We start from the raw sequence: 13,841 nt of genomic DNA on the forward strand, positions 1-13,841 counted from the left end.
AGGTAAATGGATAAACTGTGGTGCCTTCAGACAATGGAATATTATTCAAGCAAAAGGAAGTGAATTATCAATCCATGAAACAATGTGGAGGAAACTAAAATGAATCTTAATAAGTGAAAGACAATCTAAAAAAGCTACATACTATGTAATTCCAACTATATGATGGTCTGGAGGAGGCAAAACTGTGGACACTAAGAGATCAAGTGTTGGTGGGGGAATGGAGAGAGGAATACATAGAGCCTAGATTTTTAGGGCTGCGAAGATGCTCTGCGATCCTCTAATGATGGATGTGTGTCATCATACATACATCTAAACCCATGCAACACACGACAGCAAGAATCAGCCCTAATGTAAACTCTGGACTCTGGATGGTGATGGTGTGTCCATGTGCAGTCACCAGTTGTGACTCTTTGGCTGGACAGCTGTTTGTCTTCCTGTCCTGGGTGAGCTGGCCCAGAGGAGTTGGATCTGCGAGTGTGGTCAGGGGAGGCTGGAGGAGAGTGTAGACTGTGATTGGACTGCCGTGTGGAATTTCTTCTCCATTCCCTCCCCTGCCACCCTCCCCCTGACCCCATCCATCAGCTCATGTCGGCCGTCTCTCCCCAGGCCATTTGATCAGACAGTGGAGGGGGTGGAGGACTCTGTCTAAGTGGTATATTTCCTTCTGAGACCCAGGCTATGGAGAGGGGGCCAAAGACTGTTCTTTCAGCTACTTCCTCTTTAGGAGACCAGTTTAATAAATTTGGACATTACCCAGTTGGGTCCCTCTGCAGTACGAAGTGACCTTTTGAGTCACGATGCATTTCCAACAATGAGTAAGACATCTGAGAGCCTAGTTGGCTGAAGGTGAGGGTGGCTGGGGAGGACGGTCTGGGCCTGCCTGAGTTTACCATAAGCAGCGACTTACTTCTTCTTCCCGGTCAAGTCCTGCATGTGAGGGGGATTAATCTTTAAACCCTCCGCCTCGGTTACCAAGTAACAGTCACGGTTGGCTTTGCAAGCCGGTGTTCCCAGTGCCAGCCACTCACTCATTAACACTTCTGGAAGGGCTGCATGTCAGGGTAAACTCCAAGTGCTCTGTGAAGCCATGGGCTGTGTCACCGAGAGCTGCCCAGCTGCACACTCTGATTTAATCAGTGAGCAAGCACCTGAGCAGGAGGGACATAGTGGACCCAAGCCATCACTGCCACCACTGGGGAGCATCTGGGGTTGATACAGGGCCGAAGCCCAGCTCTGGCCCTCAAGTGGCTGGATGGGGGCAGGTGGCTACCCTCCCGCCTCCTTCCCTGACTGTGACCCACAGCACTTACTCTGAGCCCAGAACGGGTCAGTGAGCAGAAAGGTTAAACGTGGCCCAGGCCCTGGCAGATGCTTGCTCAATGTGGGGCCCAGTATCCGTGGTGCTGGGAGACCAGGGGCCCCAAGGGGATGATCAGGAAGGGGCTCTTGAGCCTGGTCTAGAAAAGAGGACAGGAAATGTGGTGACAAGCCTCTAGTGTCCAACAGAGCACGTTCTAGGACCAGGACTGCTGTGGCTGGAAGTGACCCAAGAGATGCAAATCACTGCCAAGGGCCTCGCGGTCCACTTGAGGCCCGAGGGCTGTAGAAGGACATGGCTGCTGTCACAGCAGTATCCCCAGAGGAGGGGCATTTGCCCCCGTCCCTCCTGCTCCTTACCTGAATTGCATGCATTTGGTAACAAGCCTTTTCTTTCTGGGACAATTCTGGTTCCTCTGGGTCCACTAGACCCCTTTACATTTCCCAAGTCTCCTTTGTGTGTAAAGAGGTGCCCATCCCCCAGCGGTCCCCACGGGGGCAGGGGAGGGGGTAGGGTGGAGAAGACCCAGCTGCACTTTGAAGCGTGCACCGTGGGCTGGAATGTCACCGTCGTGCTGGTTTAATCATAAATCCTGCTTGCCAGGAAGCCCTCTGCTCTGGTCCAGCCCTCAGTCCCACTCACTCAGAGCCGGCTCTGCTGAGGATGGCTGTGGACAACTCCACCAGTGACGCCCATACCCCCGGGCGGCAGCTGACCGTGGTGGACATTGCCATCATCGCCGTGTATTTTGCCCTGAACGTGGCCGTGGGCATATGGGTGAGAGGACAGTGGTGGCACAGGCTGGGGCGGGCGCTGGGGCGTGGGAACCGTCCGGGATGTCCCTGGGCATGGCATCCTCTCTCTGGAGGCCCGATGCCCTTGGGCCTTCCTCCCAGCCCCGGGGAGATTTGCCGGAGACCTTGACCCAGCCCCTTTCTCTCTTTGGCGACAGATTCTCAAATCTCTAAAGTGAGGAACAGGAAGTGTTTCTAAGGGCAGGTCGAGCAGGACGCTGGGGGCTTCTGTGCGGCTGATAAGCTGGGCGCTTGGCACAGCGTGCAGTCTTCTGGCCTCCCCTCCGATGTCAGATGGGCTCACAGAATCACAGGGGTTCTTGGCTGCGCCCACACCGGCTGAGCCAAATCCAGGGTGGGGCAGTGGCATGCAGGGCCTGGGGTCTCTGTTTTAACAACGCCATGTCCGCCAGCCTTGCCTAGTTCATAAGCCAGTTTCTTCGGCCTTTGAGAAGAGAGAAGGGCTTTAGGCTACCACAGGCTCCAGCAGCAGTGGGGCCACTGCTATGCAGGTGCTGTGTGCATTGACCCCCCCAGCCCCATTTGCACGCCCTGCCCAGAGGGGAGCGCCTCCTCCATCTACTCCTAATCCTGAGTGGGAGGTGGACACAAGCCAGCCAGTCTTGTCTCCAGAGCTCCCCAGGCTGGCACCCCTGAGCCCTGACTGGCATTGGTCTTCCTCTCCTGGTGGAGAATGAGGAGCCCCTCTTATCTTCTCTGGCCATGGCTCTAGTGCTAGGATCCTTGGAAGTTGCTCAGCTTTTTGACCTTCAGGGTATTTATTTGTAAGACATGTATTACCGCCTGGTCCTAGGTCCCAAGTTCCCAAATGGGAGAGGTCTTCTACCTGAGGTGACCACACGTAAGGGACCCTGCTGCTGCTGTCGATCCTGTAGTAGAAAGTGCGAGTGGTGGAGGTAGAGGTGGAGATGGTGGGGGGCGGGGGGCAGTGGAGATGATGGTGGAGGCGGGGGAGGGGCTGGTGGAAGTAACAGCCACAGTGACTGGAATTCATTCTCCTGTGATTAAATAGTAACTCTCAGGCAGCCCAGTGCTGAGTGTTGGGAAAGTTGGGTCTGTGTGTTCTGAGAACAGTTACTTAACCTCCTCTTTCCTCAAACACACCTCATAGATCTGTACAGTTGCCTCTCACAGCTGTTCCAAGGAGCACAAGAGCCCAGTGGATGTGAAAATCCGTTCCAACCAAGTGTGCTGTGTTCTTGGGGGCACCGTGCTGGGGGTCAGAGGAGGGGCCCCTGCGGTGGAGGCTTTCTTTTTTAAAAAATATTATCATTACTATTTATTAATTTATTTCCTGGTCTTAATGACCCAGATAACCACAACAGTGTGGTCACTCACCTAGAGCCAGACATCCTGGAGTGTGAAGTCAAGTGGGCCTTAGGAAGCACTGCTATGAACAAAGCTAGTGGAGGTGATGGAATGCCAGCTGAGCTATTTCACATCCTAAAAGTGATGCTGTTAAAGTGGTACACTCAATATGCCAGCAAATTTGGAAAACTCAGCAGTGGCCACAGGACTGGAAAGGGTGTTTTCAATCCCAAAGAAGGGCAATGCCAAAGAATGTTCAAACTACCACACAATTGTGCTCATTTCACATGCTGGCAAGGTCATGCTGAAAATCCTTCAAGTTAGGCTTCAACATTACATGAACCAAGAAATTCAAGATGTACAAGCTGGATTCAGAAAAGGCAGAGGAACCAGAGATCAAATTGCCAACATCTGTTGGATCATAGAGAAACCAAGAGAATTCCAGAAAAACATCTATTTCTGCTTCATTGGCTATACAAAAGCCTTTGACTGTGTGAATCACAACAAACTGTGGAAAATTCTTAAAGAGATGGGAATATCAGACCACCTTACCTGCCTCCTGAGAAACCTGTATGCAGGTCAAGAAACAACAGTTAGGACTGGACATGGAACAATGGACTAGTTTAAAATTGGGAAAGGAGTGCATCAAGGCTGTATATTGTCACCCTGTTTATTTAACCTCCATGCAGAGTACATCTGAGTACATGCACAGTACATGAGGAATGGGACAGGCTCTGTGACTTAGGTGACTTGGGACCCCTGGAGCTGGAGTGAGTCAGGACCACTCAGTCAACCGCTGGGAAAGATGAGGCCCTTGTAGGAAGGGAAAATGCTGTGAGAAAGCCTTTGGCAACATCCACTACATCCTTGAGGATAAGAGAACACGATAGAGAAAAGCAGGGGCTAAGACCAGGGCGGCTCTGGAGGTTGTGCAGTGCACCACCTACACAGCTGGACATGGCCATCCTGGCAAGATGGTGAGAGTCCTCAAACTGTACTGTGTTCAGTGTGGCTGGATCATAAGTACAGAGAGAAAGCAGAGGTCAGGGGGCTGTAGTGGGACAGGCAGCCAGCAGTCATATCAGAAGCTTCGAGTGGTGGGCCCAAACAAACCAGCTTAGTCGTCCTGACCATCTGGGCAGCAGAGAGCAGACAGTTGGAGTCTGGAAGAACCAGGCCTGCATGTTGATGGACTCGTGTTTCAGCAAGTAGTGGTGCCTCTTCCTTTTGGGGGCTGGGCGATGGTCTGTGGTGTGGATGCATGTTTGTTCATCCGTCCATCCATCCATTAGCTGATGAGCCTTCAGGTTGCTTCCACCCTCGGGCTGCGGTGAGTTACACAGCTGTGAGCAGCCACGTGAGGGGGTCATTCGAGCACCTGCTCTCAGCTGTCCCGGATGTAGCCGGGAGCAGAACTGCTGGGTCTCGGGGTCACCTGCGTGTCCCACTCTCTGGGCAGCCAGTGCACTATTTCCCACGGTAGCGGCACATTGTTCCCTGCCTCTGGCCCAGCGAAGGCTCCAGTTCCTGCCCCTGTCTTTGCAGTCCTCCTGCCGGGCCAGCAGGAACACAGTGAGCGGCTACTTCCTGGCCGGCCGGGACATGACGTGGTGGCCGGTGAGTGCCCCCCAACCCCTCCCACCCCTTCTTGCACTGGGGCCACATCTGACCCCTAGGTCAGCCTGCATCTGCATCCCTGCCGTCACTTTCTGTGTCCTCCTCACACCCAGAATCACCCCCAGGCCGGGCCAAGGAGGCAGAGATGGGGCCTAGGCCAGCAGGGGTCCCTGAGTGGCTGTTGGGGGAGGCAGGTGGTAGAAGGCATGGAGAGGGCAGGGCTGATGCTAGCTCCTCCCCTCTCTCTCCTCCAGATCGGAGCCTCCCTTTTTGCCAGCAGTGAGGGTTCGGGCCTCTTCATTGGACTGGCAGGCTCGGGAGCGGCTGGAGGCTTGGCGGTGGCTGGCTTCGAGTGGAATGTGAGCTCCAGAGGCGGGTGTCCGCTGTGGGCGGGAGTGGGGTGGGGTGGGCAGCAACCTTGATAGGTGCTGGATGGTGCTCATCAGAGCCCACCCCTCCATGGCCAGAGGCAGTACCCAGCAACCCAGAAGGCCAAGATCCAGGCAGGCAGGGTTGATGGGGAAGTCAGGTCTACAGAATGCTGCAGGCAGGGAGCCCTGAGCCTCAGCCATCATCCTTAGTGTTCAGGGCTGCAGAGAGGAGGCGGGGACAGTTCTTGACCCTATATGCCCTATCCTTACCTGCCTCTGTCCCCCACAGGCTACCTATGTGCTGCTGGCCCTGGCATGGGTGTTTGTGCCCATCTACCTCTCCTCAGAGGTGAGTCTGCCCAGGGACAGCCCAGCTGGGGGCCTCGGGATAGCCAGGCCTGGGGTGGAGTGGGTGGTGGTGATGGGCAGGACCCCTGGCTTCACACATGAGTTGGTAAGTGAAACCACAACTCTCAGCTCTGGGTTTGTTTCTAGTCCAGCTTAACGTTCCTATTGAGCCATGGAGTCAGGTCCCCTGGGCCCTCAGCCCAGGGGCCTTGTCTGTTGGTCTCCACTGTACCTGCATGTTGCATCTGGAGGAGGATGCTCCATCTACCTGAGCACACAGGCTGCACACCTGGGCTGCAAGTCACATCCTCAATTATGCGGCTTCTTTGGTCCCAGCCGGGCATCACTAAGTCCGGTGGTTCACATTTCCTGGATGTCTCAGTCTTGTACTTCCCCATCTAGCCAGAGCTCATCTGGATTTGTTATAACAGCCTTCCAACTTGTCCCCTGCCCCCAGCCACAGCCCCCCATGCATCCCTCCTGTCTCAGCCTGCTACAGCCCAGCCTAAGCCCCTCACCATGTGATCAGAAGTGTAAGCCTGGAATTCTAGGCCTGGTGCTGGGGCTGTGAGATGCTCCGGGCCCAATTGCTAGCTGTGGCCTTGCAGCAGTGAGCTTAGCCCGCTGGCCTATGCCCCTAGATCGTCACCATGCCTGAATACATGCAGAAGCGCTACGGGGGCCAGCGGATTCGCATGTACCTGTCTGTCCTGTCGCTGCTGCTGTCCGTCTTCACCAAGATTTCGGTGAGCCATCCCTTCCCCCACCAGCTTCTGGCCAGCTTAGCCGTAAAATCCCTGCTCTGGGGCCCTCAAAGTGACCTGACAGCCCCTGATCAGCCCCTGCCATGTCTGACAGCTGGGGAGACCAAGGCCCAGAAAGGCACACTGACTTGCCCAGGATCACACAGCTGCACCAGGGCCCTGGGAGGGGGCAGAATGGAGCCCTGTGACTCCTGCTTTGCCCCTGGGTTCTTGTCTGGGCTCTGGGTCCCGGTTCTGGCCAGCCAGGAGTGCCCACTAGGGGGCGCCCAGAGCCTTCTGTCTCTGGCCCAAGGTGGCAAGTGGCTGTCAGCTCGTGCCAGGCTGACTCCCCTTTCCCTGGGGGACCTGGCCTGGGCACATCCTGTCCACATCCTGGGTCTCACAGGGAGGGAGACTGAAGCCAGGATGGGGGGAGCTGGTCTCAAGCCCATGGGGCCTCCATGGCCACTCCAGGCCTGTGTTCTCTCTCCTGAGTCCCCATCACCAGCCTGTCCCCAGAGGCCATCCAGCCGCTCCAGCTCTGGCAAGGCTCAGAGGTGGACAGTGGTCCCTGCACAGACCAAGCCTGGTTCCTCCCTCCTGCATGGCAGCTTCTGCAGGGGTGTCCAGGGCTTCCTCCTCCAGGACCCCGACCCCGGGACCCCCAGGAGCCTCGGCCAGGCCTCCACCTGGGCTGCCAGGCCCCTGCTGGGTGGGTGTGGGTTTCCGGAGGGGGGTTGGTTAGTAAGCCGGCCCCGCCTTTTCTTCTAAGAGGGTCTCCCCCAGGGGTTTCTCTTAGAGGGGGCGCTGCTGCCCTCCAGGACAGCTCCCATGTGCTTCCTCCTCCCTCTCCTGCCCCTCCTGAGCCCCCCAGCCCCTCTGGAAGCAGGGACTCAGCACAGTGGGGGGTGCAGATATAGCACAGGGGGTGGACCTCAGAAGAGAAGGCGGCGTTCCTGCTGGATGGCACAGAGCCGGGATCTAGTGGAGGAAGGGATGCTGATGGGGAGGGCAAACGCCAAGGAGGCGGGGGTGGTGTGGGATGCTTTGACGGTGGTCATGGCAGGGGGCTCAGACCCCAGGGGTCAGACATTTCAGGACCAGAGGAGGAGCCGGTGGGGGGGTTAGGGAGCAGCAGGCCTGGGACTGACCAGCGGTCACACAGCCAGACTGAGGCTGCATGTTGCTCTCGGGGGCCACTCCCACCCCAGGCCAGAGGGCTGGTAAGAGGTGAGTAAGGGATCTGAGTGTCCAAGGGGCCCAGGGGCTTTGAGCAGGGGTGACACGTCAGGCTTGTGTTAGTGCCGCCACCCTTCCCCACCGGAAGATGCCCTTGAGCAGACAGGGGCAAGAGGCGAGGGGCAGGGTCTGCCAAGGCCAACCTCTGGGCGTAAGGGGCCCCCCAGCCCGTTTGTCCTGTTGGTGGCTCTGAGGCAGAGTTCACATCCCACACTCAGAGCCTGGACAGGGTGTCCAGAACGGTGGGGGAGTAAGTGGGGAGAGTCCTTAGAGGACACCGTGCACAGCCCTGTTTACAGACAAGACGATGGAGACCTAGGGAGTGATCAGGGTGAATCGGGCAGAGACCACGGTTAGAGCCCAGAGGGCTGATCACTGTCCCACTTTGTGATGAGGTGACTCAGTTGTCATCATTCAGTCGCTCAGTCGTGTCCGACTCTCTGTGACTCCATGGACTGTAGCTCACCAGGCTCCTCTGTCCATGGGATTCTCCAGGCAAGAATACTGGAGTGGGTTGCCATTGCTTTCTCCAAGGGATCTTCCAGACCCAGGGATCAACTCCTCATGTCCTGCATTGGCTGGTGGATTCTTTACCACTAGCGCCACTGGGGAAGCCCCAGGTGACTCAGTTTACCCACCTATAAAATGGGAGGGAACCCACTGATGTCAAGGCTGGGGCTGCATGGATGAAGTGGGAGGAAAGCAGGGGGAATGCTGATTGCCAGGCCAGGCCTTGGAGGGACTGGGCTCCCCTGACCAAGGCTTTGGGCTGAAGCTGTTTGCAGCTCTGGAGCCCAGCTGGGCCCTGAGGCCCTGACCTCACTGGGCAGAGCCCCTGGAATGCCCCATGTGTCCACATGCCCAGGACTCACCCCAGTTCCAGCCTGCTCAGAGACCATAGGGCCCGCCTGCTGCCAGCCCCAGGCAGGGACACTAGTCTGCAGAGAGAACCGCCAGATGACCCCAGGGGGCCTAAAGGCTGGAGGGTAGCCGAGCTCCATCACTGTGTGCTCCAGGCCGGTCACTTAACCTCTGGACAATAGAGAAACTCGGTCTGACACCCTGGGTCATTCAGGGGCTCGATGCCAGTTGCTTCAAACCTCTGCACCTGTGTGCCCCTCTGTGGAGTGGAGCAGCTCTCTCAGGGCTCCCACCTGCCTCACCCCAGCTTCCCCTGCTCTAGGTCTGCAGAGGCCAGGGGGCTGGTAGGGGCTGAGCACTGTGCCGGTGGTGCTCCACACGCACCCCCCACTTTACAGACAGGGTCCCTGGGGCTCAGGAGGTAAGGTGACCTGCTCACCAGGTTCACAGACCCAGGGCTCTTAGCTCCTACCCAGCTGCAGCTCGCCTGGGCCCCCAGGACAGAGTTCAGCAGAAGGAGGGGTCCAATGGGGCTGGGGGAAAACCTGAAGCCTGCAGCTGGCTGCACACTTACCTGGCCTCCAGCAGCACCAGGAGCCTTTACAGAGGCCGCGCAGGGTCCCCGAGTCCCACCTCCACACCCATGCCCTTGCTGTCCCCACCGCCCAACCATTACTCTCGAAAGGAAGTCCCTGGGCTGCAGAGCAGTTTGGGAAGAAGGGCGTTGGGGGCAAGCTGAGTCCTGAATGATGCAGATATGGGAACGTTCCTGGACGGAGGGACCTGGGTGAGCTGAGGCCTGGAGGCAGCAAAGTGCTGGGCATGAAACAGCAGCCAGTCTGGCGTGACCAGAGTCACTTGGGCTTAAAGGCAGAGCCTGAAGGCTGGGCACACAGACCAGGGCTCCCTTCCGCGGTGACTAGGGTCTGGGGAGGGGTCTTTTTTTCTTTTTTTTTTCGGCTGTTCTGGATCTTGGTTGCTGTGCAGATTTTCTCTAGTTGCAGGACAGGGGCTTCTCACTGCAGTGGCTTCTCTCGTTGTGGAGCACAGGCTCTAGGCACGCGGGCTTCAGTAGCTGCAGTTCACGGGCTCTAGAGCACAGGCTCAGTAGTTGTGGTGCATGAGCTTAGTTGCCCTGAGGCCTGTGGGATCTTCCCAGACCAGGGAAAGAACCTATGTTTCCTCTACTTTCTAGAACCTGCCCCCTCCTCCCATTGCCTGGCCACTCCCATCTCTGATACTTGCCAGGGCCTGACCATGGGGAGGTCCCTTCACCTCCCTGTTCCTGGTCTGATGGAGCGGGGTGAGAGGGGTGGGGCTTGGAGAGACCTTCCTGCTCTGATATTCAACAGCTCTGGGCTCCTCAGCTTGGGTGGCACTGGCTCGCTGCCAGGGGTGGGGGCAGAGTGAGGGGCCACTGTTCTCAGAGCAGTTTGTCAGCGTCCCCAGACTGGCTGGTCTCTGCTCCAGGAGAGAGGAGGGGAGGAGGCTGGGGAAGCAGGGGTCTGAGAACCTGACTTCAGGAGGGCTGCTGGACCCCTAGCTGGGCCGGTGCTCTGGCCTCACGCAGACTGTCCCCCATGTGGCAGCTGACCCGTGGCCTTGCCCAGCCTTCTCAGGAGCCTCTTGGCCCCACAGGCTGTGTTTTGGAGTATCTTCCTGACATGAAGCGGGTTTGGACACTTGGGGGGTGGGGCCCCTGGTCTAGCCCTGGGTCCTGCAGAACCAGGTCCTCCCTCCTTCTCCGGGCACCCACTGCACAGTGAAGGGGTGTGTGTGTGGTCTGTAAGGCCTGTTCCAGCACTGATATTCTCAGGCTCACCCCAGAGCCCTGACTGTCCTGTACTCCCCAGAGTCTGGGACGGCAGGACTGAGTCCAATTCAGCTCCTGGGAACAAGCTCCAGCCTGAGACGTGGTCCTGGTTTCAGTTTCAACCCCATGGGGAGGGTTCAATAAGCAAGAGCGCCCCTCTGTTCCCCCAGCCTGGCCAGCGTAAGTCTGGTCTCTTCTCGGGGGCCCTGCCTAACAAGGAACAGAGCACAGGGACCCATTTTACACAGAAAGACGTGGGTCTGGAGACTGAGACACAGGGTCCTGTGCTCTGAGACCCACTCCTCCCCAAGGAAGCCCTCCAGGACTCTCCTCCATCCCCAGGCAGGAGCCAAAATGAACAACAAGCTGCTACCAGGGGGCGGGTAGGGGGCACTTAAGGACTTTATTAACATCAGCAATGTCCCCTGCCCACCATTGTCTACAGCCAGGATGCCCACCCCTGCTCAGGACAGCCCCTGGTGGGTGAGGTGGTCTCCCCTTCCAAGGCCACTGGGCAGGCGCGTGGTGCCCTGGGTCCTGGGGTTGCCTTGGGCCTCTACACATGCTTCTTTCCCGTCCCCAGATCGACCTGTATGCGGGGGCCCTGTTTGTGCACATCTGCCTGGGCTGGAACTTCTACCTGTCAACGGTCATCATGCTCGCCATCACGGCCCTTTACACCATCGCAGGTGCAGCGCCCGGGGACACACGGGAAACTGGAGGCTAGCCCGTGGGGGTTCGGGCACCTCCTCCTGTAGCCTGGGACCTGGCTGGTTTGAGCCAGGCACATGGGCCTCTGCAGCTGCTCAGCTGGCCTGGTTGCTGTGTCCACCTATGCCAGGACGAGGGGCACGGGTGTGGGACAGCTGTCCCTCCCAGAGCTCGGTTGCCTCCCCATTCCGGCCAGGCGCCTCCAGCTCTGTTGTCTCCACTTGCAGGGGGCCTGACTGCTGTCATCTACACAGACGCCCTGCAGACGCTCGTCATGGTGGCGGGGGCCGTGATCCTGACGATCAAAGGTGAGGGCCGTGGGCCTATCCATAGGGGGCCCCCCATGTCGGCACTGGGGGTGGGTGTCCCCCCGAGGCCAGGCTGTGGGGCCCTCAGCCCCCTGCCAGCCTCCCCTGAGTGGCAGAAGCCTATTCCCCTCTCGCCCCAGCTGCCCTGTGGCACTTCTGTCACCAGCTCAAGCCGGCTGGTGTTTGGCTGCAGAGCTGACGCAGGAAGCAGGGCCATCCATATCCACCCTGGCTCAGTTATGGGAGGTGGGGCTGTGGGTGGTGTGCCCCCACACCACTGGGAGACCACGTACTTGCCTGGACATCTGTCCCCACTGTTTGAAACCTTGTACAAGACCCCAAGAAGTGCTGTGGCAGGCAGGACAAAGGCAGGGTGGGAAAAAGGGATTCAGACCAGCATCTCCTGGTCTGGGAACAGGGAGAGGTAAGCTTGGGGGCTGTCCCGGGGGTAGTGAGCTCCCCAACCTGGGAAGCATGCAAGCAGAGCCAGGAGGAGCCCATAGAGGGCAAACAGAGGCCTTTACAGTCTCTTTCAGACTCAGACTCTAGGACCCTTGTTTAGTGGTCTGTACCTTTGCTCTGAGCGCTCACCTCGGCCTGGCCTGGGCTCCGGGTGGGAATGATGCTGGGGGCTGTGGGGAGGGGGTGGGGAGCGGGGCCTGGGGCTGCCTGGGCTTTGTGTACCTGCCTCCTCACAGACCAGGGGCCTGTGTCCCTGGAGCCCACCGCAGGAAAGCACCTGGGCAGCCAGGTGCAATCTGGTTAGGGGTGGTGGGGCAGTGACCACAGACAAAGCAAAAGCCACAGGCTTCCCTGGTGCCTCAGCTGGTGAAGAATCCTCTTGCAATGCGGGAGACCTGGGTTCAATGCCTGGGTTGGGAAGATTCCCCTGGAAAAGGGAAAGGCTACCCACTCCAGTATTCTGGCCTGGAGAATTCCATGGACTGTATAGTCCATGGGGTCACAAAGAGTTGGGCACAATTGAGGGACTCTCACTTTTGGCCCAGACCCCAGGGCAGACAAAGAACAGTGAGTGGTGAACGTGATCTTGGTTCCGGCCAGCTGGCTGGCAGTGTGGCCTTGGTGGCTCCCCTGCCCTCTTGGGACCGTTTCCCATCTCAGAGTCACACCCCCTTGCCCCCCAGCCACTCTCAGCTCCACCAAAGTCTCATCCTTCGGAAGCCCCTGGGTCAGGACATTAGCCCTTCCAACTACTGGGGAAAGTCCTCGAGTGCCGAGGAAAAGACGCGTCTGCGCCCTCGAGCCGACAGTGAGCCTGGTGGGGGGGCCCCCTCCTGGCCGATGGGCATCCAGAGGCTGCAGGACATGGGGTGCCCACGTGCAAAATGTTCCTTTAATATTATTACTTTAAATACAAATAAAATAGTCTTTTGAATTCACTTTTTTTAAAAACCCTCTATCTCCACACCTTTCCAGACATTGGGAAAGGTAATGGGAAAAAGTTGAGTCTCCTGTATTTGTGAGACTCCTGAGTTACTTGTGAGACGAGGGCAGTGGGGCCGGGAGTCACGGCCACTGGCTGCTGACCATCACCATCCCACCCACTCCTGCAGCTTTCGAGCAGATTGGCGGGTACGAGCAGCTGGCAGAGGCCTACGCCCGGGCCGTCCCATCCAGGACCGTCTCCAATACCACGTGCCACATGCCCCGGGCAGACGCCATGCATATGTTCCGAGACCCCTACACCGCGGACCTCCCGTGGACGGGGATGACCTTCGGCCTGACCATCATGGCTGCCTGGTACTGGTGCACTGACCAGGTGAGGGTCCTTGTCGCCGCCCGCCCCCATTCCTGCCTTCCAGGGTGCCTGTGGAGGTGCGGGTGGCCCAGGAACCCCTGCACGGTGAGCCCAGGCTGGGCAGAGGCCATGGACGGTGTGGGCCCGGGCACGGGGTGCTAGGGGTCCTTGCGGTCCCGGGGGGCATGGGCCCGCCGTTTAGAGTCAGATGGGGCCCACTGGCTGCCACCCGTCCTGGCCTTCAGGTGCTTTGACTGGGACAGTTTGGAGTACGGGATTCCAAAGGGGCTGGGGTGTTCCTCGGTGGCCCTGCTGTTGGCCAGGGCACTGGCATTTCGGGCCGGCCTTGGGCTCCCAGGACCCGGCAACATGCGGGGCCCTGGGCTGCTCTTGGCCTGCCAGTGCTGGGGGCTTGCCACAGCCGGGCCTGCTTTCCTGCTGGAGCTCTGGGCGCCGTCGGCCGTGGGGCGGAACTGCGGGGGTCCCAGGGTCCTCAGTGGCCGTGGGAAGCCGTCTTTCTCCCTGGTGCCTGAGGCAGGGGCTCCGTAGTGGTGAAACCGCTGGCCCTGGTGGAGAGAGAGTGGACAGGTGAGACCCGGGGGCTGGAGCCAGCTCCGTCCCTTTGGGAGG

General features: G+C 58.5%; 2 protein-coding genes across 3 annotated transcripts in view; one reads left to right on the top strand and one right to left on the bottom strand.

The window, feature by feature from the left end:
- Positions 1-1,915: 1,915 nt before the first annotated feature.
- Positions 1,916-13,841, top strand: part of SLC5A10 (solute carrier family 5 member 10) — a 55,104-nt gene continuing 43,178 nt past the window's right edge. Inside the window, exons 1-8 of the mRNA XM_006048842.4 lie at positions 1,916-2,095; positions 4,987-5,058; positions 5,313-5,417; positions 5,719-5,778; positions 6,419-6,523; positions 11,017-11,122; positions 11,372-11,452; positions 13,027-13,232. Coding sequence (XP_006048904.2) covers positions 1,982-2,095; positions 4,987-5,058; positions 5,313-5,417; positions 5,719-5,778; positions 6,419-6,523; positions 11,017-11,122; positions 11,372-11,452; positions 13,027-13,232 — 849 coding nt within the window. The 5' untranslated portion in view covers positions 1,916-1,981. The remainder of the gene's footprint in view (positions 2,096-4,986; positions 5,059-5,312; positions 5,418-5,718; positions 5,779-6,418; positions 6,524-11,016; positions 11,123-11,371; positions 11,453-13,026; positions 13,233-13,841) is intronic.
- Positions 12,785-13,841, bottom strand: part of FAM83G (family with sequence similarity 83 member G) — a 29,244-nt gene continuing 28,187 nt past the window's right edge. For both annotated transcript variants that reach the window (XM_006048841.3, XM_044939158.2), the window contains exon 6: positions 12,785-13,777. In XM_006048841.3, the coding sequence (XP_006048903.2) occupies positions 13,370-13,777 (408 nt within the window). In that variant the 3' untranslated portion in view covers positions 12,785-13,369. The remainder of the gene's footprint in view (positions 13,778-13,841) is intronic.

Source organism: Bubalus bubalis, chromosome 3 (assembly GCF_019923935.1).
Source record: "Bubalus bubalis isolate 160015118507 breed Murrah chromosome 3, NDDB_SH_1, whole genome shotgun sequence".
Taxonomy (NCBI): domain Eukaryota; kingdom Metazoa; phylum Chordata; class Mammalia; order Artiodactyla; family Bovidae; genus Bubalus; species Bubalus bubalis.